Source organism: Eubalaena glacialis, chromosome 9, assembly GCF_028564815.1.
Source record: "Eubalaena glacialis isolate mEubGla1 chromosome 9, mEubGla1.1.hap2.+ XY, whole genome shotgun sequence".
Classification (NCBI taxonomy): Eukaryota; Metazoa; Chordata; class Mammalia; order Artiodactyla; family Balaenidae; genus Eubalaena; species Eubalaena glacialis.
Genome location: NC_083724.1, coordinates 12,340,129 through 12,364,351, shown reverse-complemented (window position 1 = coordinate 12,364,351; position 24,223 = coordinate 12,340,129). Strand labels below are relative to the sequence as shown.

The following is a 24,223-nucleotide window of genomic DNA, read 5'->3' as shown; positions in this document are numbered from 1 at the left end:
AATATTTGCAAATGAAGCAACTGACAAAGGATTAATCTCCAAATTTACAAGCAGCTCATGCAGCTCAATATCAAAAAAAACAAACAACCCAATCCAAAAATGGGCAGAAGACCTAAATAGACATTTCTCCAAAGAAGATATACAGATTGCCAACAAACACATGAAAGGATACGCAACATCACTAATCATTAGAGAAATGCAAATCAAAACGACAATGAGGTATCACCTCACACCAGTCAGAATGGCCATCATCAAAAAATCTACAAACAATAAATGCTGGAGAGGGTGTGGAGAAAAGGGAACCCTCTTGCACTGTTGGTGGGAATGTAAATTGATACAGCCACTATGGAGAACAGTATGGAGGTTCCTTAAAAAACTAAAAATAGAACTACCATACGACCCATCAATCCCACTACTGGGCATATACCCTGAGAAAACCATAATTCAAAAAGAGTCATGTACCACAATGTTCACTGCAGCTCTATTTACAATAGCCAGGACATGGAAGCAACCTAAGTGTCCATCGACAGATGAATGGATTTGGCACATATATACAATGCAATATTACTCAGCCATAAAAAGAAACAAAATTGAGTTATTTGTAGTGAGGTGGATGGACCTAGAGTCTGTCATACAGAGTGAAATAAGTCAAAAAGAGAAAAACAAATACTGTATGCTAACACATATAAATGGAATCTAAAAAAAAAAAAAAAAATGGTTCTAACCTAGGGGCAGGACAGGAATAAAGACACAGACGTAGAGAATGGACTTGAGGACACAGGGAGGGGGAAGGGTAGCTGGGACGAAGTGAGAGAGTGGCATGGACATATATACACTACCAAATGTAAAATAGATAGCTAGTGGGAAGCAGCCGCATAGCACAGGGAGATCAGCTCGGTGCTTTGTGACCATCTAGAGGGGTGGGATAGGGAGGGTGGGAGGGAGATGCAAGAGGGAGGAGATATGGGGATATATGTATATGTGTAGCTGATACACTTTGTTATAAAGTAGAAACTAACACACCACTGTAAAGCAGTTATACTCCAATAAAGATGTTAAAAAAATAAAAATAAATAAAACAACAACAGAACAAAATGAAACCAAAACCACATATTTTCCTGGGGCCTCTGCGGTCAGTGTCTTTGCCCCCACAGTGAGCCACAGCACCCCCCGCCTCTCCAGTGAGGCCCTCCAATACCTTTAGGCAGGTCTCTGGGCCCGCTGTGGGCACAGTGGGGGCAGCTCAGACTCTGACCAGGTCCAACTCCCGCGTGTACTTGCCCCCAAAGTCCACAGCTGCTAAAGCTAGACCAGTCCTAGTTGTGGGAGCACTCGTTGTCCCTTCAGATATTCCACAGACGCAGGGTTTACCAAGCCGATGGCGGGGATTTAATCTGCAGCTTGTGCAGCTGCAGGGAGAGATTTCTGTTTCTCTGCCTTCGTTGCACAGCCCCTGGGAGTCAGCTTTGGTTTTGGTCCCACCTCTGCCTCTGCATGTGGGCCACCCTCAGGCATCCGGTCCTCGCCCAGGTGAGAGGGGACGAAAGCAGTGGCTGACTGGGGCACACTTGCTTGCTCAGGCCGCGGAGGCATAAGTACAAGTGGGGTGCATGCGCTTGCTCCAATGGGATCCCCCTCTAGTGCCTGCAGTGGCGAGACCGGCAGGAAGTTGCAACAGACTGGGGCGTGCTCGCTCTGGTGGGAGTCCCTCCCAGTTCCTGCGGAGGCAGGGCTGGCGTGCGGGGAGAGAGTCCGAAAATGGCGGCCCCGCCCATTGTGTGCCACTCAACCATGGCGCCTGGCTTCCAAGGCAGACCACTCTTCCTCAGAAGTGTTCCTGGCCGCGGAGCCCCTCACTCCCATCCCCTCAGGTTGTCTCCACACAGCTGAGCTCCTCACTCCAGTCCCTTCCGCCCGTCTCCATGCAGCCAATAGCAGTTCTCACCCTGGGTCCGCTCTCCTAACCCCACGCTTTAGCACTCAGCCCCTGCCTGCCTTGGCCGGTTCCTGTCTCAGGCTGGGGTGCCCAGGGCTGATTCCCGAGGAGGCTTTGGTGGAGGCAGCACTCAGGATCCCGGAGCCTGCGCAGGCAGAGGGGGCCTTGGCTTGAGGGAAGGGCAATCCTGCTCAGATGGGTGACCCTCTCAGTGCCCGTGGAGGCAGGGGCCGATGGGTGGGGAAGGGGGTTGCCCTGGCCGCCCCGCCCCTTGTGCACCACTCAACAATGGCGCCTTGCTTCTACGGTGGCCTGGGCTTCCGCAAACTTTCCCCGTTGTGGAGTTCCGTACTCCCGTCCCTTCAGGCTGTCTCTTCACAGACAACAGGTGTCCCCTCCCTGGGTCCACTCTCCAAACCCCACTTTCCAGCACCCAGCACCCCTCCACACCAGGAGACACACGACTCAGGCTGGGGTGCGCAGGGCTGCAGCACAGACCACACACGCACATCTTACCCTCTCCTGCCTTCCCCTCCGATGCCCTGAAGCTCCTTCTCTGTCCCAGCTGAGTTACCTGCCCTGAGGGGGTTTCTCTGAGTGCAGGAACCTCTCCTCACCTTCAACTCCCCACCAGGGGTGCTGGTCCCTTTCTGTTTCCTCTTTTCTTTTTGTCTTTCTTTCGTCCTACCCAGTTGCGTGGGGATTCTTCTGGTCCTTTTAGGTGTCCGAAGTCTTCCACTAGTGTTCAGCAGGTGCTCTGTGAGAACTGTTCCATTTGTAGATGTATTCTTGATGTCCTTATGAGGAGAGGTGAATTCTACGTCCTCCTCTTCTGCTATCTTGACTCCTCCCCTCTCTCCATGTTTTGAGCACTACATTACTTTTGGCACAAAAAGGTATTCCAGACTCACACTTTTCCCTGCCTCAGCTCTGGAACTAGACATTTCTTCAGGGAGTCCTGGTTCCTTTTAGTAGAAAATGAATTTAGAAACCAAGATTTGGGCACTTTGGTGTGCTCATTGCTACTTCTGTATAGTTGACCCCAGACCCTTTCCGTGGATAGAGACAGGGAATATCACACACACACACACACACACACACACACACACACACCTACAATACACAGTTACATCTCCGTTTTCTATTTCACATATGTTGAAAGCCATGGGTTCATACCAATGGCTCTAATTCTAATCCAACATGGGAATCATTCTAGTTTCCTCCCTTTACATATTTGTAACAATAATCTAACAAAAGTGAAAAATTCTGCCCCTATTTTCTTAATATATTTACTTGCTTGTATGTAAGCAATCTTTTTTCACTGCCTCTACCTCCCTCTCCATCTAGATGCCCTCCTTGCCCTGCTCGAACACTGACATCCAATGCTAGGCCACCAATTTCTGCCTCCCCCCCTCAGACCTCCCACCAATAAAAAGTGCCCTCCTCACCCCAGGCTCCAACACCCTAGTGCTGGGCCACTGCTGCTGTCCTCTTTCCCACGTGGCTCCTCTAGATCCCATTGAAGTTCTGATATCTGGTGCCCAGATGATGCCAAGCCACTGTCACCACTGTTCCACATAAATAAATGCCTCACTCCTCAGCCTCCAACACCCTCAGCCAGGTTGCTCTCTGGCTTAGATGCCCGCCTCACCCTCTGCCATCCCTTCCACAGGGATGCCATCATTGCCCTATTCAGGGCCTGATAACCCTGTTGTGTCAATGAATTAAACAGACACTCTTATAATGTAGCTTAGGCTCAGGCACTCCATGCTGAGCCATCATGGTCACTCCCCACGCCTCCAGCTGAAGCCTACCTACCCTGCCCAACTTTCCCAATGACTTCTGGACTTGGGGAAGGGATTCTGTTTTTTTTAATGAAAGCTCTTTCCTCATGTTCTAATCTGATAACCCACACCTTGCAAACAATTAAGCCAGTTGTAGGCAGACTACCTATCATGTGTGTCATAATTCCTTTAACCAGAAGAAATTTAATAAAAAGAGTCCCTTGTATAAGGGAAACAGACTTCACTAAAACACATCACTGATCTCAGTCTTTAACACTCCAAGAGGCAGGGTCCTTATTTGGGGCAACAGCACAGAGGATGGATACACCAATTTTACAGGGTAATAATCCTATCTCCCCTATGCAGAGTTTGTACCTACCCAATCTTTCCTGTATCCCAAGACATGTTTTCCAAAGTCTAGTAAGTTTTTGGTTTTTTTTTTAACTGACTGGAGCTTATATATGGGAGGAAAAAAATGTGAGTTAACTTCCAGTTCTAAGACTGTTAAGAGCCTACATGCTATATAATTTTATTTACTAAAGACTCCTTTCAATTTTGAATGAAAAACTGAATGTTTGACAAAAGTGAACTGTGAATCAGCAATCAGTGAACAGATCCAAGGTGGCCTCTTAACTCATTCATCAAAGAGTACATCACTTCTTTTAGGACAGAATTCCCTGATACCTAAGCATCCTTTCAGAGTGAGTGTAGTGATCTAGGGAGCCATTTCTATTAGTTATTCCTTCCATTTACTGTGGTCTCTGGAATACATTTGCCAGTAAGTAAATCTAACTTAAAGATTTATCCATTATTCACACAATTTCCACCTTTTCTCCAAAAATAGCATTTCCCAAAATGTGTTCCAGGAAACACTGGCGTCTCAGAATGTTAATACTTGTCATGGAATTGAAAGCATATGGGGCCAAATAAGTTGGGAATATTTGGGTAACACAGATTTCTCCACTGTAGGACTTTTCAGAGCCTATATTACATGAATCTTAAGGAGACAAAAATGAGAAACAGCTTTCCCTTTCCCTGACCCCAATATCACTCAACTATGGTAACCCTTTTTGAATGGAGCATTTCTTAGAACTAATGTTCTGTAGAAAATATGATGAAAAAAATTCTCTAACATTTAATAATAATATATCTCTTTAATTAAAAATCTTAGCCCATTTACAAAAAAGGAAAATATAAGAAGTTAGATATATGGACAAATATTCAACTTACGAATAATCAAAGAAATGCAATTAAAACAATGAGAACTGTTCACTTGTCAAGAGCACAGTGAGTTCAACAAATGATACTGGTGAGAGTACGGTGACCCAGGCACTCTTGTACTTTGCCAGTAAAGGGTATCTATCTTTTAAGAAAACAGTACAGTTCTTTTGGAAAGCAGTTTGGCAAATGTTTTTGAAATGTTTATGTCCACTAACCTTAAAATGGCCCATCTGAGATTCTCTTCTTAAGGAAACATTCCAAAATGAAGAAAATGTTTATGCTCAAAGATGCTAATAGCTATACTTATAATAGTGAAAAAAAATCCCAAATAATGAAAATTTCCAGTAATAGGGAAATGTCTCAGTAAACCAAGGTACATGGTACATGACATGCAGCCGTGAAAAAGATTTACAATGTTTTTATTAGCATGGGGGAAATGCTTCTATTATTATGGTACCTAAAAACTGTGGGCGTCAAAAGTCTAAATACAGATCCAGTTGCCCCTTGACGCCCATGGAGGATACTTCAACATACCATTTCTTCCAAAAGTACAGTGAGGTAGAGCTGAACTTTTAAAGTGATTTTCAGACCCTAAAAAAAATTACTGTAAAAGCACAAGAAAGCCCTACTGAAATGGGAACTGAGACAGCTGGTTAGGTCACTTGCCAGTTAAGTGTTTTACTCACAAATCCCAGCAATTCAAATTTGTGCCTCAGCAAAATTATTATTTAATACATACGATGAACTTGTGGAGCTGCTTGGGAATGTAAGATGGTGACTATTAACTCTGAATGCTAAGGGTCTATTTATTATTTATTTAATTCAAAAAGTAAAGGAAGAAAACATCGCCAAATGCTAGCAATATTTATTTGGGGGGGAGGGGGTGGGGTAGGGACACATATTAGGAGTGCTTTTTCTCTTCCTTCCTACTGCTTTCTGAATTTCCCAAACTTTCTGTAACGGGAATGCATTACTTTTTTAGTAAATGTTTTAGTGAAATACAAGGCATGAAAGTTAAAGTTTACTTGTTAAAAAGAATAAAATAAAAGGCAAATACCTGTCCTTTTGTCGTGTAATCTGCCAAGATGTTAAGCAGCTTATAAAATACTTCGAACCAGGGGAGATAGCTGGGGGAAGAAGAGGAAACACATGGAATATTAGTACGCAGGTCAAAAACTTTAACCAGGAGCTAATTCAAGACGGTACATTTCCGTTTCTCTCTACATTGTGAAGAGCCTTCCTGTCATAGGCTGTGCTGGAAACACAGACTGGTAAAATGCTAGTTATTTCTGAGATTTTAAAAAATTGCCTGTGTAAGGCAGAAGATTGAATGTCCATTATAAATTATTCCCATGCCTCAGAGCTAGAACAGGTTCACAGAGAAGAAATTCAGAGCAGACTCTGCAATCAGGAACCATCTCTGAATAGCCCCCCAGGCCTCACACCCACCCCTTCCAGGAAAGCTTCTGTTCAAGTTTCTCATGATTGGACACACACAGCCACACACACATACAGCACTTCCACTGCTGCCATGTGCAAGGTGTCCCAAAGGCCCCATGAGCCTGAAACCACTCATCAAACCTTCTATTACAATGCACCCTTCCCTGTACTTACTGCAGAAAGAGCTCTAACTCTGCACCCCACCCTGCCCTCCACCGGGTTCTGACCATCATGTCCCTTAACTCTGATGACAGCCTGGTCCTGACCTTACTCCACCCTCTGTGTGGCTCATAGAATGGTCTTTCTAAAATGTGAATCTAAGTAGCACGTTGGATTAAGTTCCTGCAGTGGTGCCCCATCACTACGGGACTTCTTAGGACAGTGTTCAAGGCTCCTCTGCCAGGTCCTTGACTGTGTCTCCGGCTGTCCTTGCCCTGCAGCCCCACATACATATTCCTCTCATTGCAGCCACGCTCCGAGGAATGTCCAGGCATCCTCAAGCCTGCCTGAGCTTGCACTGCATACACTTGGCACTTTTCTCCCTCTGACCTTCATGATCTAGTCTAGCTGATTTCTACTCATCCTCCTAACAGTCCCCCACCCCCTCCCCATCCCTGCCTCTCATGCCCTAATTCCCTTTTTTCTGTGCTGCCCTGTCACGTGCAAACTCCTGTTAAAACAGTCCACACACCATGTGGCACTCAATGGCGTGTCTGTCTTCGCAGCAGACTGAGCATGACGAAGAGGAAGGATCACATCTTTCTTTACTTTGTCTTCCCAGGACCAAGCATGGAGCCTGGCAGACCCTCAGTGCTCAGTGTTGACAGAACAAACAAAACCAAACAAAGACTAACAACGAAGGTGCATTGTTGCTATAGAATTATTGTTGAAACATACCCCTACTCCCAAGAAGTTTTTTCACTTAAAATTTAAATGGCTTTGTTCTCCATAAGAAACTTTTCCAAAGCAATATCAAATACTCATGTGGGAAGAGCGTCATACCAAGCGCTTGCCGTCCTGCTCACATCTGCCCCGCTGCGCTAACAGTATCCGTTACTGATAGAGTGGAGCACTGACTCCATCCTGCCAAGCAGAGGGAAATCAGCGCCCTGGACAGATTACCAGCTGTACCGTTGAGGGTAATAAATGAAGTGAGAGGCAATAGAGAGGACAGATAAAGCGCACAGTTCTCTGTCATTAACGTCTGTCTGAAGCCAGCACATGCTACTGTAAAATTTAAGTAGCTTATCACAATATACTGATAAGCAACTTAACTTTTCACTTCTATGACAGTATTATCACTTATGTTAATATGTTTCAATCAGCTCTGGCAGCTGCATATTGATTATTACAGAGCAAATGACTGCTGCCACTTTACACAGCATTTACTTTGGCAGAGTAATGTAAACATTCAAGAGGGATTAGGGAGGAGATAAGTTTCTCCCTTCCTATTCTGTTAAATAAACCTCAGCTGAGTTAAAAGCCATTATAGAAGGAACAATAAATCCCCTCAGAAGAAAACTCCTGCCCAGATTAGAGGGCTGGTAGTAAACAAATTCAACCAGGGATTACAAATATCTTTTTTTTTTCCCTGAAAGAAAAAAATACCACTAGTTAAATCCAGCAGGAAGGGGACGAGGGGAAGCAAGAAGAGAAAATATTTTCTTGTAAGGAAACCATGGCTTCAAGCAAATGAGAGAAAAGCTGAAGTTATTTTAGTAAGTCCTGATCAAGTGACTTGGGACAGGCTGTCTTCTCTGATAACTTAGGACTGTGGTATACAGGAAGCAGTTTTGCCCACTAGGTTCAACTGACCAACATAGTTTGGGCCCAGAACCTCACACCTCCGCGTCCTCCCGGGCTGTGAGGATGCAGGAGGTTGACATGGTACGGCCACCCAGCCCACAGCAGACTGTGCCCAGGTTCTCACACTCAGCCTCGACCTCACCAAATCGATTCTTTTTGGCTACGCTAAGCAGAACCCTCAGCCATGGGAGGTTTTGTAGTTACCCTGGAAATCAGCCATCTCTTTCTTCCTTCAGCCTGACTGGACACAACTGTTCCCCACATGTTGTCCCCTGTGCACTGACAGATGAATATCTAGTGATGCCAGTGTTAAGGTCCTGAAACCAAAACCCAGCTGTCTTCTTCAAAGGATCCCTCTTTTCCCCTGTTGGGAGGCCAGGGTTCACAGCTGAACTTTATCCAGTGGCGTTTCCTGTACTGCTTCATTAGTGCGGACACAACAGCTTCACGCTGCCTGCAAGGGTGCAGGTGAGGATATGGAGACCCTCCACTCCATTCTGTACTTGTCTGTCAGCATGGAGTAAACACTACTTCCCAATCCAGAGACAGGAAACAAACACTCCATTACACTGCTCCTCCCGGGACAGCTAAAGGAGTTCCAAACATCTCAGCGCCTGCTCAACTTGCTACCTTAATGCAACTGCTCGAGTTTGCAATGCAGAGCATCAATATGTGGTGGGCTCAGTCCAAGGCTGGGGCCAAAAATCCCAATCACAAAGGGTCCCTGCACTTAAGAAGGCCACGGTCCTACGTGGGAAAAAGACATATACAACAAGGAGTAATAGTTTAGGTGGTGGAGCTGGAACTCTTTCCCAAGTGTTTTATTTAGCGTAGGCTTTTGGATCAAATTATTAAATTAAAAGGAGCATTATCATGACCCAATCAGCAGAGCCTTGATGGGAAAAAGCCAAAATGGGAAAAGTCTGCTTCCCAGGCACCGGCCTTGATCCAAGCTTCTCTTGCCAAATCATGGGTCAGGTAACTTTGTCCCAGGGTCTGTCCTTACTCCCTGACCTGACAGTCAAATGAAGGGGCTTTTGTATTGTGTGAGGCAATACAAATTCTTAAACTTGAGAACAGCTCAGGCAGCACTCAAGGATTCCTACACACATGACCTCACTAATGTGGGCTATCACAAGCCTTTGTGAGAAGTGCAGGGGCAGGTCCCAGAGATTGCACATAGAGTCAAATGGCTCACAGTCAAAATCACCTGTAAAAATGCCCTTAAGATGACTCCAATGTACAGCAGACTTGGTTTGTATAGAAACAAAGCAGATGGCCCAAGCTTGGGGGACCTATTGAATGCAAACTGCCTCTGTTCAAATCTGTCAGCTTGGTGAGCTGCTTACCCTCCAGGTGAACTTAGGAACTGAGTCCAACAGAGGGTAGATAGATGACTCACTTTTCTAATCTCACTCCACTGAATGGACTTTCAGTATAATCATTCCCACACATGTATGAGTGACCTGGAATAGTGTGTATATGATGGGATTCCACTCCAGTGTCTTAAGTACTAAAATAGAAAACCATTACAAATTTTAAAAAGCTCTCCCACTTCACTTGCTAATAGTTCAGTTCAAAGCCATTAAATGAGCCCAAGCAAGGTAGAGGGGTGTGTGTGTGTGTGTGTGTGTGTGTGTGTGTGTGTGTGTGTGAGAGAGAGAGAGAGAGACAGACAGAGAGACAGAGAGACAGAGACAGAGAGAGACAGAGACAGCGAGATGGGGTGCAATGGTGGCAGAAGCAGACCAAATTGAGAAAGGTGACCACCTGGGAGAAGAGTAGTCATGAGCAGGATGTCACAGCACAAGCATGGAGAGGATGATATCCCCCAGATGGAACAAACTGGCACAGAGTTTTGGAGCCTAAGTGGGGTGAGGAGGGTTCCCTGGTAAGGAAAAGTCAGGGCTCCAGGAGGATAAGGAGGGTGTCTACACAGGAGGTGGCCTGGCTTGGAGTGTCAGAACTCAAAAGGGGTAAGAAGGGTGTATAAGTAGGGGAAAGGCCTGGCACTGGGTAACGAAAGCATCTATGTCCGTAGAAAGAAGTTGACTAGACTAGTATTAGAACCCAAGAGGATTAAAAAAGAGCATCTGGAAGGCAGTCCAGTGTGGGATGCCAGAGCCTAAGTGGACAGGAGGGTTTCCATGAAGGATGGCCAGGCAGAGTCCAAGCAGTTGAGAAGGATGTCTATGGCAGGAGGAGACAGCAGTGACTGCCTTGCCTACGATGTCAGAGTTCAAATGGGGTGAGGACGGCAGCCCCAGAGGAGGGGGGCTACAACAGAGGGAGATTCGTTACACACAGGGGAATAGATCAAGACTGATCAAGTAAGTAAATATATAATGAAAACCAAGCTTATTACTATTAGAGAAGAGAGTTACAAATATGGATAGGGAGAAAATAAGAATGAACCCTACCACACTGAACTGGAATTAGATGTAACTATGTGAAATCATGGAGAGAAAGAGATAAAAGAAATACAAATACAAATGTATGTATGTACATTATTACAGATATTACAGCTACATATACAGATACATATATTCTCTAGCTCTAGCCACTGAAGGGCCTGGCACAGACATCCCAATTATAATAAGCACACTTAATGCCCAAATCCTGGCTTCTAAGTACCATTCTCCACTAGAAGGAACCAGGGCTCCTGGAAGAAATGTCTGATTCCAGGGCCAGGGCTGGGAAATACCTTGTGCTAGAAAAAAGGCAGTGCTCAACATATGCTTAGGACATACCAATGGGACACAAAAGCTAGTATGGATGGGTTCCTACTGACCAAATCTGTGACAATTTGAGCATCAAAACAAATAATGATAGAGATCATTTAATAATAACTAAAATAGGAAATCATGAGTCTATGCTGGAATAAATAAGCAAATTAAAAGTTTGGTAAGGATAGGATGAGGATATTCCTAGTATACTTCTTAATTACAAAGGGAAAAAGAATGGAGAATCCTGGGAGACATGTCCTCAATCAAGTAGTGGGACTAATTGAAATAGTGTACCACCTGGAAGAATGCAATGAAAAGAACACAGAATACTATTATATTCCTGTCACAGAGTAGAACTTAATTCCTGAGGAAACATCAGATAAACCCAAACTGAAGAACCTTTTACAAATTAATAGCCTAAATGTCAAGTTCATAAAAGTCTAGGAAACATTGAGGAGTTATTTCAGAATAAGAAGACTAAAGAGACATGACAACAAAATGCAACATGTGATTCTGAACTATATCTTTTATATACACTCACACTTACACACACACACACAAATGGGAGGTCCAAGTATTACATGGTAGTACTGCATCAAAATTAATACTAATTTTCTGATTTTGATGATTGTAATGTAGCTATGTAAAAAAAAAAATCTTTTTAACACATACTAAAGTATTTGAGGGTTACTGGGTATTATTTTGGCAACATCTCCCAAATGGGGCATTTGTATTATATGCACAACTTTTCTGTATGTTTGTTATTGTTTCAAAATTAAAATAAAATGGGGAGGAGAGAATCTAAAGAGTCTCTTCTTCCATAAAAACTACCATAAGCAGGGACTTCCCTGGTGGTTAAGACTCTGCACTCCCAATGCAGGGGGCCTGGGTTCGATCCCTGGTCAGGGAACTAGATCCCACATGCCACAACAAAGATTCCGCATGCTGCAAAAAAAATAAAATAAAATCCCACATGCCGCAAAGAAGATCCCATGTGCCACAACTAAGACCCAGCGCAGCCAAATAAATAAATAAACAGTAGACCAACTAGAGTATACAGAATAATGACATGAGTTGGGAAAATAAAATAAAAAATTTAAAACCATGGCTATAGGGAGGGGCATGCAATGGAGAGAAGAGCTGGTTGCAACTGTGAGTGGGAGTCAATATGCATCACAGAGAGAAGGTTGGGCTTCAGCTAAGTCTTGAAAGAGGTTGCTCTCTGCCTAAGGGAAGAAGGTTGGAATGGGTGGGGATAAAGAGCATTAGAGGCAGGGAAAACTCATGAGCAAGGGCTTGTAGGCACAAACCACTGGTGCAGTTGGAATAGCCAGAGAGTAGGGTGTGCAGGCTGCAGGAGGACAAAGATGAGGCAGGGGGCAGAAGGGCCAGGCTCTGGAGGGGCTCTCATATGCCAAACCCACGGGCCTCCCTTTTATTCTGGAATCGGTGGGGAACCAAAGGGCCAGTTAAAGAGAAGTAACATTCTGAAGATGAGTATTTAGAGCCAGGCAGAAAGTGATGATCTCCCCCTCACCATAGCCCAGTGGGTCTTCTCAGCCTTACCAGAACCACTGTCCACTTTGCTACCCTAAAAAGAAAAACTTGGATAATATGATCTAGTTATGGGCTTCCCTGGTGGCACAGTGGTTGAGAATCCGCCTGCCAATGCAGGGGACACAGGTTCGGTCCCTGGCCTGGGAAGATCCCACATGCCAAGGAGCAACTAAGCCTGTGCGCCACAACTACTGGGCCTGCACTCTAGAGCCCGTGAGCCACAACTACTGAAGCCCGCATGCCACAACTACTGAAGCCCGCACGCCTAGAGCCTGTGCTCCACAACAAGAGAAGCCACCACAATGAGAAGTCCGCAAGGAATAGTAGCTCCCGCTCGCCACGACTAGAGAAAGCCCGTGCGCAGCAATGAAGACCCAACAAAGCCAAAAAAAAAAAAAAATATATATATATATATATATATATATATGATCTAGTTATACACATAATTTGAAAAAGATCAACAAAATGCTCTGGCTGTAGTATGAAAGAGAAATGAAAAAGTACTTTATAATAAAAAGTTTAACATTTAAACACTCAGGCACCATTATATTAGAAGATATAATGAAATAGTACCTCCCTGAGGGCTTGCCGCAGATGTGCATCTACTCATGTTTGGAATGATGAGTTTAAAGCTAAGAAGAGTGACATGCAATACAGTCTTTCAATTTTTCTTTGTGATTTCCACTGCCTCAGAAGCTCTTAAAACTCCATTGCAGGTACTCTAAGACAGGTATCCCTTCTTTTCTTACTTCCTGCCAGCAGATTTTGCCAAGATTCATTGGATGACAAAGCATCCCTTGGCTAAGGCTACTTGGCGTATTACCAACCCCCACCCCCCAAATTTAAACAAGCAGAGCAGCATGGGACATCGGGAGAACACTGACTTGAGTCGAATAACCTTGTATGAATCTCAGTTCTGATACTTAGTAGCTGTGACACCTCAGGGAAGCAATCTCTCAAAGACTCAGTTTCCTCTTCTACAAAAAGATACACACCATCTAACTAATGTAACTGATGTATACAGAGACACCCAACCCCGGGCCTGGAATACTCTTCCTGTCCCTCTCTTCCTAACATTCCTGGTGTCTGCTTCAGAGGTTCCTCCAGGACTCTGTATAGGAATTCATCATGCCCCGCAGTCACCAGAGCAGACAGGAAATTACAACCTGTTATAAGAGGAAGATACTCACAAATGATATGACCGCTTAAACCAGTAAGTCCCCACTTAGCCCTTCCAGTTTGACTAGCATCTATACCTACTCCTCTGTCAGTGTCTCGTTGGTCAAATGTCTACAGTAAAATGCAAATAAAGGACTTCCCTGGTGGCGCAGTGGTTAAGAATCCTCCTGCCAATGCAGGGGCACAGGTTCGAGCCCTGGCCCGGGAAGATCCCACATTCTGTGGAGCAACTAAGCCTGTGCGCCCCAACTACTGAGACTGCGCTCTAGAGCCCACGAGCCACAACTACTGAGCCCGTGTGCCACAACTATTGAAGCCCGTGTGCCTAGAGCCTGTGCTGCACAACAAGAAAAGCCACGACAATGAGAAGCCCGTGCACCGCAACAAAGACCCAACACAGCCAAAAATATAAATAAATAATAAATAAATAAATTTATTTTTAAAAAATGCAAATAAACGTACAACCTTTGCAAAGGATGCAGGATTTCATGAAGCCCTTGTTAGAGATGCTGGACAACCGCACAGAGCTAAGGCAAAGTGACTGATCTAAATAGAAGACCTGGCAGCATTAGACCAGGTAACAAGAGACGAAGAGAAAAATCAAGAAAAACAAGGATGGTGGCACATCAAAAGAAAATGAATTCAATATCAAAGGGTTAAGAGAGGCCTTGGGGAAATTGATGACGTCCTCAAAAACTTTTGGAAAAATAACTCCTTTTATGATTATGCTATGAAAGTCAAACATGAAGTGTTATTATGTCTGAAAACTCATACCCCCCTGACAAAAAACCCACTTGACTCATTATTCTAAGAATTAATGTGTTGTTGGAATAAAAGCTAGATTTTGTCAAAATGAATTTATTTTCAAAGTTTGTTTCATTTTTTCTAGATAAAAATTCTAAATAACCCCCCCCATTTTTACTATAAAATTTTGGTCCCACTTAAATAAATGCATTTTAGTCCCAGAATATGAGGCCCTCCTGGGCTTACCCTATATGAAGACTCACCTCAGTTCTTGACTAGTATCAACTCCACGAGAGCAAGGATCATGACTGTGTGTTGACTGTTTAATCTCTAATGTGTGCCTGGCACATGTTAGACATCCACTAAGTCAGAACTTCCCTTGACAGATGTAACTCATCCCTATAGTTTCTACTAAGGCCATTACCACTAGAGCCACAGAGAAACAGTCAACCAACTCTTATTGGGAGGTGGGGCTCCAAATTTAGGAGGCAGCATTTTGGTTAGAAAAATGATCCAGAACCAAAAACAATTCCTATCAATGGACTGCTGGAGTGACAAATAATTTAAAATAGAGTGAGCAAATAAATATTCAAAGTAGATCAAGAAGTACCCACAAACTTAAGATTTCTTGCTCCTTGTCCATCCCTTCAACGCAAGTAAACCCTGCTATCTACTTTTTCTGTTTCTACTTCAAGTACTATGGGAAGATGTAATATGGGAAAATGTCAAAAACCAAGCTGATTATTGTAGTTTGGCAACTTAATTTTTCAAGCACAGGTGAACCTCTAAAACTGCTCCAGAATCCTCTAATCCATTAGTGTATCAGGCCCCGCGTTCCCACAGAGTCTGCTCTAAACTTATTCTTTTTCTCCCATCTCTAATCCATTTCTCCTGCTCTTCAGAAGATATTCTTCTCTCCAAACTTACTGAAGAGAAAAGCTCTAACATGAGCTTTCCTTTCTCCCACTCTTACACCTCTCATGCCCTCCCCTTTCCCTCCCAACTGGAGATGGAAAGTGGGAAGACTCTAGTCTCCAACCACACTGCCTTCTATAAGACTTATCTTCTCTCTCATTACACTCAGCCAACAAGCATTCCCATCTTTAAGCCCAACAAACCCCCCCTTGTATGCTAGTCTACAGTTCTCAAACTACAGCCTTAGCACCAATGTGCACACATTCCTCCCTATGAGAAAAACATACCACATCCTCCTGAGCTAACCACACTAAACTTCAATGAACATACTCTGGAATTTAAAATTGAGGTGACGTTTACAGTCCAAACATCACACATTTCCAGATCATTCACTTTTCAAATGTTGCAGTCAATCATCCATGAAATCACATATTCCTCCATATTTATTAAGCCGCATCCAATATATGGCTGGCACTCTGCAAGATGCATGGGGAATGAGACCCAGGACCCAGCATTTGGAGAGCTCACTGTCTCATGAAGGAAGCAGACACATTGGCAAGTACTGTCAGCAGCACTGGGTCAGTGCTATGACAGAGGTTCATAGAGGGAACATAGGAGAGGTTCTGGAAAGTCTTCCCACAGGAAATGACACTTCGCTGATCAACTTTACACAGACTGCAAAGTCAGGAGACCCACTGTTCTGTCACTAGCTGTGGCCTGAACTGGGTTTCTTCTACGCCACGTGTGAAATGGGGATGTACTATCTACACTCACGTGGCTGTTGTTAGGGGGAAACGTATGCACCCACCGCTGAGCCTGGAACAGAATAAACAATGGTTTTCCTTGATGAAATTGTACTCTTTTGCCATTAAGATTAAAAGTTGGAGGAACCTAAATAAGAAAAAAAAACCAAACAATCCCCTTTGGGAGTCAGAGCAAGTCTCACTCAATCTGAGCATTCCGCTTTGCTCACAGTTGCTAATCTCAAATTGTAAATTTATTATGGCATCTGGTTAAGCTCAAGAATCTCTGACTTGTGTCCATAATTAACATCCCATTGTGATACCTATTACATCTATGCAGGAAAATATGTTATATGCACTGAATGAGCAGAAATATTAATTTGCATTAGGAAAAAAACCAACAAGCTCCCGTAAAACATCTGTGCTTACATAAATCTACCCAAACATACACTTGGATTTGATTTTGGAAACAAGGCTCTTTTCTCTCTTGATGGGTATTCAATAATTGTTGCTTTTAGACAGCGGATGTGTCGTCTTCTTTTCTATGACAGTATTACTATGATTGAGGGAGATTGCTCAGGAGGAAAGCAAGGAGGCACTTTTCTGTTATCACCGGTGAAGTGTTGGTAACAGAAGATCTGTGGAGTAATGACACCTGCACTGACAATTCAGTGTAATTCTCAGATATTTTCCATTGAGCCCAGAGAGGATGAGCACATAGGCCTTTCATCATTTTCCTAAGAGAGTTTATGATGCAGCCCACTCCTGTATTCACACACCTGCAAGTTTTTTTCCCCATTCAGAGCATCTTATTTTATGGTTTAAATTACTACTGTAATATAATGTAATGGGTTAGTGAGGGTCTAACCATGGCCCACCTTACAGAAGCTTTCACAGACTAAAAGAGAAACACATTGTCTCTACTGAAAATGAAAAACACAACAAAAGGAAGAAATGGCTACACAAGAAGTCCTGTCCTACTTTCAGTAGTAAACAACAAAATTAAGTGTCCCACTGAGACACCATTTGATATTATTCTCATTTCAGAGCTAGGAAGTGGAAGCTAATGGGGAAAAGGGGGAAATTTATCAAGCAATAGGTGCTTTGAACTACTATTCTTTACAACAACTCTATGAGATGTATCATTCCATTTTACAGATGAGAAAACTGAGTCTCAGAGAAGTGAAGTGACTTACCTAGGACAGCACAGTTACTAAAAGCACAGCTCAGACACAAAACTAGTCCCATGTGATTTCTATCCTATTCACTCCATACAACACAGTATCAGTTGTACAACCTGATCAAGTACAACAGTCAATCCTGAGATTAGGATTTAAAATCCTTACCTTGCAGTTCTCACTGTAATGCCCTGATAAAATGAAAGCTTGCCTCCAAAGGTCCCTCAGCTCAAAGCGTTCTGAGCAATCCAACTTTGGCTGCCTCCCAACAGTTCAGCATGTTTTCTTACTTTGCCAGCTCCAGGGACACTAGTCATGTGTCAGCTCTTTATTGCTTTAGGAATTAGCGTACATGTTATATTCGGAAACACAAATATAAATAGCTCAATTTAAAATGTTTTAATCAAGCATGGCAAAAGAGATATTTTAAGCTTCCAGTGCTGCGTGTCAAAACCCAATGCCTCTGCTACCTTAGAGGTGTATTTTTAAGAACTTATCTAAAAAAACAATGGCCTGTGTCATAGATTCTTAAACAGACTGTTGCCTTTTTTAAAATTTAAAGCATAAAGGTTTAAATGTATGCTTATGGTGACAATTAAGGAAATGCTAGATTAGACAGGGCATCAGTTTTCCACGAATAGCACTCATTTAAGTTCATTTCCACCCCAGATCTCTGCAGATCTCTGTTATGTCATTCAATCACAAATCTCTCTATAAAAGTGTCTGGCTGTCTCTTAAAACCATTTACGCTCTATGCTTCAATGCCTTTCCTTGGCAACTTTTTCCATATGCTTAACTTCTTTCAGGAAAGCAGTTCTGTCTCAATTCACAGGACAGCACACCAATCAACACAAGCAAGCAGGCAGGTAAAGAAAGGAAAAAGGAGAGACGGGCACATAGAGAGAAAGTAGAATATAAATGTAGCCGGTCCAATAAAAGTAATGTTTTAGAAGGCAAAGAGTTTTAGGCCAAAAGAAAACTAACCAACCACCTACCCCCAAGCAATCAGAGAGCCCTGAACTTGAATTTATAACCCAAACACCCTGTACCATATGCAACTTGAGACACACAACTGGTAGCACTACTGGGGATTTATGACTTATGACTTGTTCATATTTAATTTGTAACCAAACACTTCCCCTTCCTCTTTGCTACCTTAGAACTCTTGATTAACTCCTGTTTTCACAGGTCAGAGGTTAAATAAAGGAAGGGAAGCATTCTGGGGTGAGATTGCCCAGAGCACCACATCCAAGAGTGACCTGCGCAAGGAACATTAAAATAAGTGATAAGACTAGAGATTGCTCAAGACAGCTGATGTTCAAAGCCTCCTTTGGGTACAAAGCAGGATCTTGCGACTAGAGAGCTGGCAAGAAAGGTGGACAGGAAACTGCTCTCAAGTTACCTTTCGTGACAGAGCAACTCTCTCACCAAGAGGTTTCTCCCAAAATGTTTTTGGAAATGAGACTGAGGTTTTAAGGGAAGGTAAAACAGGAATTTGTATAAGCCAAACAACCCTTCTCCTTGCTTCATTCTGCCACAGGCATCTGTCTTGCCCACCAGATTCTCCTACTCCAAAGAAAACCTCCATGGCTAGCACAAGGGAAGCAAATTTCTTACACACACAGAGGCACAGCTACCCTGCTGAACAGGGTATAATCTGTCCAACTGCAAGATCCACCTCGTACCAAGTACCTTTACCACTCATCATGCACCAAACTGATTAAAAAAAATAATAGTAGAGACCACCATTTATTCTGGAATACCAAATGCCAGGAGCTTTACATGCATTTGCTTATTTACTCCTCATAGTAATTTATTAAGTAGGTACCATTACATCCCCAGATAACATGAGGAAACTGAAGCACAGAAAAAGTAAATAACTTGCTCAGACTCACACAGCCACAGAGTAGATCAGGGTTGGATACAGGTCTATGCGACTTGCTATACCAGTAGGTACTTTTCTGAAAAAAATCTTCCTCAGGGAACAGTTATCAGTGAAGTACACACTAGACAGCACATACACTTTACATGTGATCAGGTGTTTTCAAATTGTCAAAATGGGACAATGCTCATTTGTTTTATAGCTAGCTCTCGTTCGTTCGTTCCTTCTTTCCTTCATTCATTCATTGCCTGATATAAGCCAGGCACTGGACAGAGAGCTGACTAAGGCATAGCTTCCACTAAAGTAGGTCCCTGATTTAAATTTGTATGTGAAACCATTATGGCATTAGGAATGATCTGATAGAGGCAACAAAAACAAAACTTGGAAAATGTGGGAAGCAATGGCTGGGCCTCCGTGCAAGGAGCTAAGGCATGCGTTTTTCTCTGTACCATAATCACAGAACACAGCCAGAGCCTGGAGTAGTTTCCTCAGCTGAGCCCTTCAACAGGATGGAGGAACCCAATCCTGAGCAACCTAAGAAGGTGGGGGTCCATTACCAGGTGATCAGATTTGAAACATAAAGCGCTGTTAGTCACTCTCTGTTGTTTCCCTGACAAAAAATCCTGCCCCTCGGCCACTCCTTATTTTTAAAACAACCTTTGTGCTTATGGCTTATTGTTTTATTATAATCCAGGAGGAGTCCGTAATGCTAAAAAAGCCTAAAATTGGTGTTATTAACTCTTAAAGTATGGTAGGTTAGAGGAAGGTCAAGTGTTTGGTTAAACAAGTCATAAGTCATCAGTCCCCAGTAGCACCACCAGTTGTGTGTCTCCCTCAAAAGAAACCCTAAAAACTAATCTTTAGAGAAAGGAAGCTCGGCCAGCAAAGCTGGCAGAAACAGGTTTCTCTGACATAAATTCTTAAACTCATATAATATGAAAGAGAGCAGGAAAATTGTCTTTCAGTGAGTAACTATTAAAAGCAAAATATGGGGACTTCCCTGGTGGCGCAGTGGTTAAGAATCCGCCTGCCAATGCAGGGGACACGGGTTCGAGCCCTGGTCCGGGAAGATCCCACATGCCGCAGAGCAACTAAGCCCGTGAGCCACAACTACTGAGCCTGTGCTCTAGAGCCCGTGCTCTGCAACAAGAGAAGCCACTGCAATGAGAAGCCTGTGCACCACAACAAAGAGTAGCCCCCGCTCGCCACAACTAGAGAAAGCCCGCGCACAGCAACGAAGACCCAACGCAGCCAAAGATTAATTAATTAATTAATTAATTAATTATTTTTTAAAAGCAGAATATGAAGGTTAAAAAAATGTATGCAGGAATTATTTTTACTTTATTTCCACCAGCATTAAATGCTGTAACAATTTTTTGGTACTATATTGTAAATGGAAGTTCTTTACCATGTGTATAATAGCGAAACATATGTACTCACATCTAAGTATGTACTAAGAGAATGGCTAAATAAATTATGATAAATCCAGGCAACAGAAAATTAGGGTTTAGAATATTTTTAGTAATACTATAGGAAAATGCCCATGAAATAATATAAAGTTGACTCAACTGCACAGGTCCATTTATACATGAATTTTTTCCAATAAATACAGTACCTGTATTTTCATTTTACAGATCTTTAACTAACTGCAGGGAAAAGTCTGCGTTCAATTACTGATCACAGTATGTGGAATCAAAAGAACTAGGGTTTGAACCCTGCTTCTATCCTGCTTCTATCCAAACTGTTTCAGCTTCCTGCCCTTGGGTGAGTCTTTTATCATTTCCTCTGTTTTTGAGGCAGAGATAGCAGTATGTGGATCTTCAACGTGCGATGGGGGTTGCACCCCTAACCCCATGTTGTTCAAGGGTCAACTGTAGATTGAAAAGAAGCAATGTTCGCAATTATGTATCACATGCAATCATACACACTCATAGAAAGATCAGAAGATAAAAAATTAATAGTGGTTATCTCTAGGTTGTGGGATTACAGATAACCTTTGTTTCCTTCTACATTCTTCTCTACATTTTCTATGGCTTATGTATTGAGCATGCAGTGCCTTAAAAATTAGAAAAAGGTTGTGTTGCATTTTAAGTACTTTGTCTTATTCATGGTTGCAAATACTTGGAACCAAGCTAAAGGTACAATAATAGTTCACAAATTTGGACCATCAAAATAATGGAATATTTTTTAAAACTTTCAAGTGTAAAATTTATTTTTTTAAAAGTTTGATATTATTAGAAAAAATCACAAGCTTATAATTATAAGCATAAAATTTTATTTTTTACTTTATTTGTTTTTTACTGAAGTATAGTTAATATACAATATAAGTTCCAGGTGTACAATATAGTGATTCACAATTTTTTAAGGTTATGCTCCATTTATAGTTATTATAAAGTACTGGCTATATTCCCTGTGTTGTACAATATATCCTTGTAGTTTTGTATATAATAGTTTGTACCTCTTAATCCCCTACCCCTATACTGCCCCTCCCCCCTTGGAATATTATATATTCATTAAAATCAGACTACAGAAAAGTATTTCAACATGGAAAAAAATATTTACTATATATTTAGATATAAAAGCAGGCTCTATAATATATATAGATGATTTTTCATTTTGTGTGTTTTCCTTTATTTTCCAAACTTTCTACAATAAATAGGTATTATTTTTATGCACTTTTAAGTTAAAAAAAAGCAACATGTGTGATCCTCCCTGCCTACCAACTTCCAAGTCATCTTGTTTGGTGGTAGGGAGGTGGATTGGTTAGGGAGAGCAGAATCGAAAGCCTATCCTCTTGTTTCCTTAAGTGTGCTTAATAACTGTGATGACTCAGTTCCCAAAGAGGTTCTCTAGATGAAATGGAAGTTTGCACTCTTTAACAAACTGGTCACACCAGTCTCATGCTCTTTCCACTGCACCATGCTTAACATGGATCTCAGCTCCAGGGAGGGGTGGTGGGTTAATAAGGTTTTCAGTGACCTTCCTTACTGTGGGAGCAGTCAGCTTCCATAAACCCTGGTGGATCTCAGAAAGGAGACACACTCACTTGTGCAAGGCCACCCTAAGTTGAGAGGGGGAAGAAAAAAGGGTCAGAGTCTTTTTTATCCCTGTTAGATTTTGAGGCCAAATCCTCAAGGCTGGATGGTTCATATAAACATTTAGCAAGCATCAATACATGCCAGCCTGTGCTAGACCGCCAGGATAAATACATGAGCGAAACACAGCACTGTCTGTCCTCAAGGAACCTAGGTCTCTCAGGGTAAGACAAACATGTAAACGGTTAATCTCAACGCAATGTGAGGCTGCTGTGATACAACGGGGCACTGACAGCTGTGGGAATACTGAGGAAAAGCGTCTCAACCAGACTGGGGTATTAGCTAAATGAGGAAGAGAAGTTAGATGAAAGAAAAGTGCACTTCCATCTGGAGGGGACAAAATATTCCAGAGGCATAGAGACAATGGACTACAAATGGCTTGGGGTGGTTGGTTTCCATTTAAAGGTAAGGGCAAGATGTTTCTCTGTGTGATTTTTGGGGAGGAGGTTCTGTTGGGGGTGCAGATGGGATTCTTGGCAGAAGAAGATGAGACTAGAGAAATCCAGAAAGACCGGCTTGTGAGGAGTTTTATGTGCAAGACTAGAGAGTTTAGCTCTTTTCCTAAAAGCAAAAAAGAGTTTTAAGCAGAGGAGGGATTTGATCAGTTTTGTCTTTTTAGAAGCACACTTTAATGGCAGAGTGGGAGGTGAACTGAAAGGGGAAGTCTGGAAGCAGATAAACTCAAAGGTTCTAAGACCCAGGTAGCTGGCAAAGTCCTCTAGGAAGAAGGTTCTAATAGTGAAGGCTTATGTCAATGCTCTTTTAATCACTTAAAGAGACTGCTGAATGCAATTAAAAAGAGGATTTGGCTCCAAGAGAAGAACTAAAAAATGAGTTCCTATTAGGCAAAGGCTGGCCTGAAGAGTGAGCCTCTTGCAGAAGCAGCATCCACTGTGTGATATGGTAGGAGAGGAGGACAGCCCGGAGCAACAGGTGTGCTTCCCCAACCTATCAGAGGGCTCCCCCTGAGCTGTGACTTCATCTCTCCAAGCCCACTTTCCTCTGCCAAAGGGCAATACTTCCTATTTACCTAACAAGGCCATTGGTATGGAACGAATTAGGCAACTTAATACAAATTTAATGATAACTTTCTAATACAAATAATACAGAGTGCCCATCAGAGTTCACAGACCATACCAGGCACTCACAAACAGATGGCTTCTGTTATGATTGTTAGGTAGGAGATGTCTACCTGCTCTCTCAGGAGAAGGAGTGGTTCTAAGCCATATTTTGGATTATTTTAAATGCCTTTAAAATGCTGAGCACCACAAGCATATGCGTATTCCTTACAATTACTTTTCACACTGTATTTGTCATAAAAGAGGGTACTAGGGCCAATAGAAATTTTATTAATATTTATCCACTTGAAATACTACTCAGCCATGAAAAAGAATGAAATTTTGCCACTTGCAGCAATGTGGACGGACATAGAAGTCATTATGCTAAGTGAAATAAGTCAGACAGAGAAAGACAAATACTGTATGATATCACTTATAAGTGGAATCTAAAAAAACACAACAAACTAGTGAATATAACAAAAAAGAAGTAGACTCACAGATATAGAGAACAAACGAGTGGTCACCACTGGGGAGAGGGAAAGGAGGGCAATAACAGGATAGGGGATTAAGAGGTACAAATTACCAGGTACAAAGTAAGCTGCAAGGACATACTGTACAACATGGGGAATATGACTATAAATGGAGTATAACCTTTAAAACTGTGAATCACTATATTGTATACCTATAAATTATATAGTAGTATACAGCAACTATACTTCAATAAAAATAAATACACTATCCCTCCCCCGCAAAAAAGGAAAAAAATATTTATCCACTTGATACAAGACGATTTCATTTCAAAGACAGAAAGAAAACAAAGGAAAAAAAGATAGGGATCATAAATGTGTGTCACCAGTATTTTTTCAATCTTTCCTCAATGAATGACTCTTCTCAAGATAACACTGTAAATAGTTCCTTAGGCTTTCCTGACTGAAGGAATATTACGTATTGTTCTTGAC

General features: G+C 42.4%; 1 protein-coding gene across 4 annotated transcripts in view; it reads right to left on the bottom strand.

The window, feature by feature from the left end:
* DENND1A (DENN domain containing 1A) overlaps positions 1-24,223 on the bottom strand; it is a 542,621-nt gene that overhangs the window by 278,652 nt on the left and 239,746 nt on the right. For all 4 annotated transcript variants that reach the window (XM_061199955.1, XM_061199952.1, XM_061199953.1 and 1 more), the window contains exon 6: positions 5,999-6,068. In XM_061199955.1, coding sequence (XP_061055938.1) covers positions 5,999-6,068 — 70 coding nt within the window. The remainder of the gene's footprint in view (positions 1-5,998; positions 6,069-24,223) is intronic.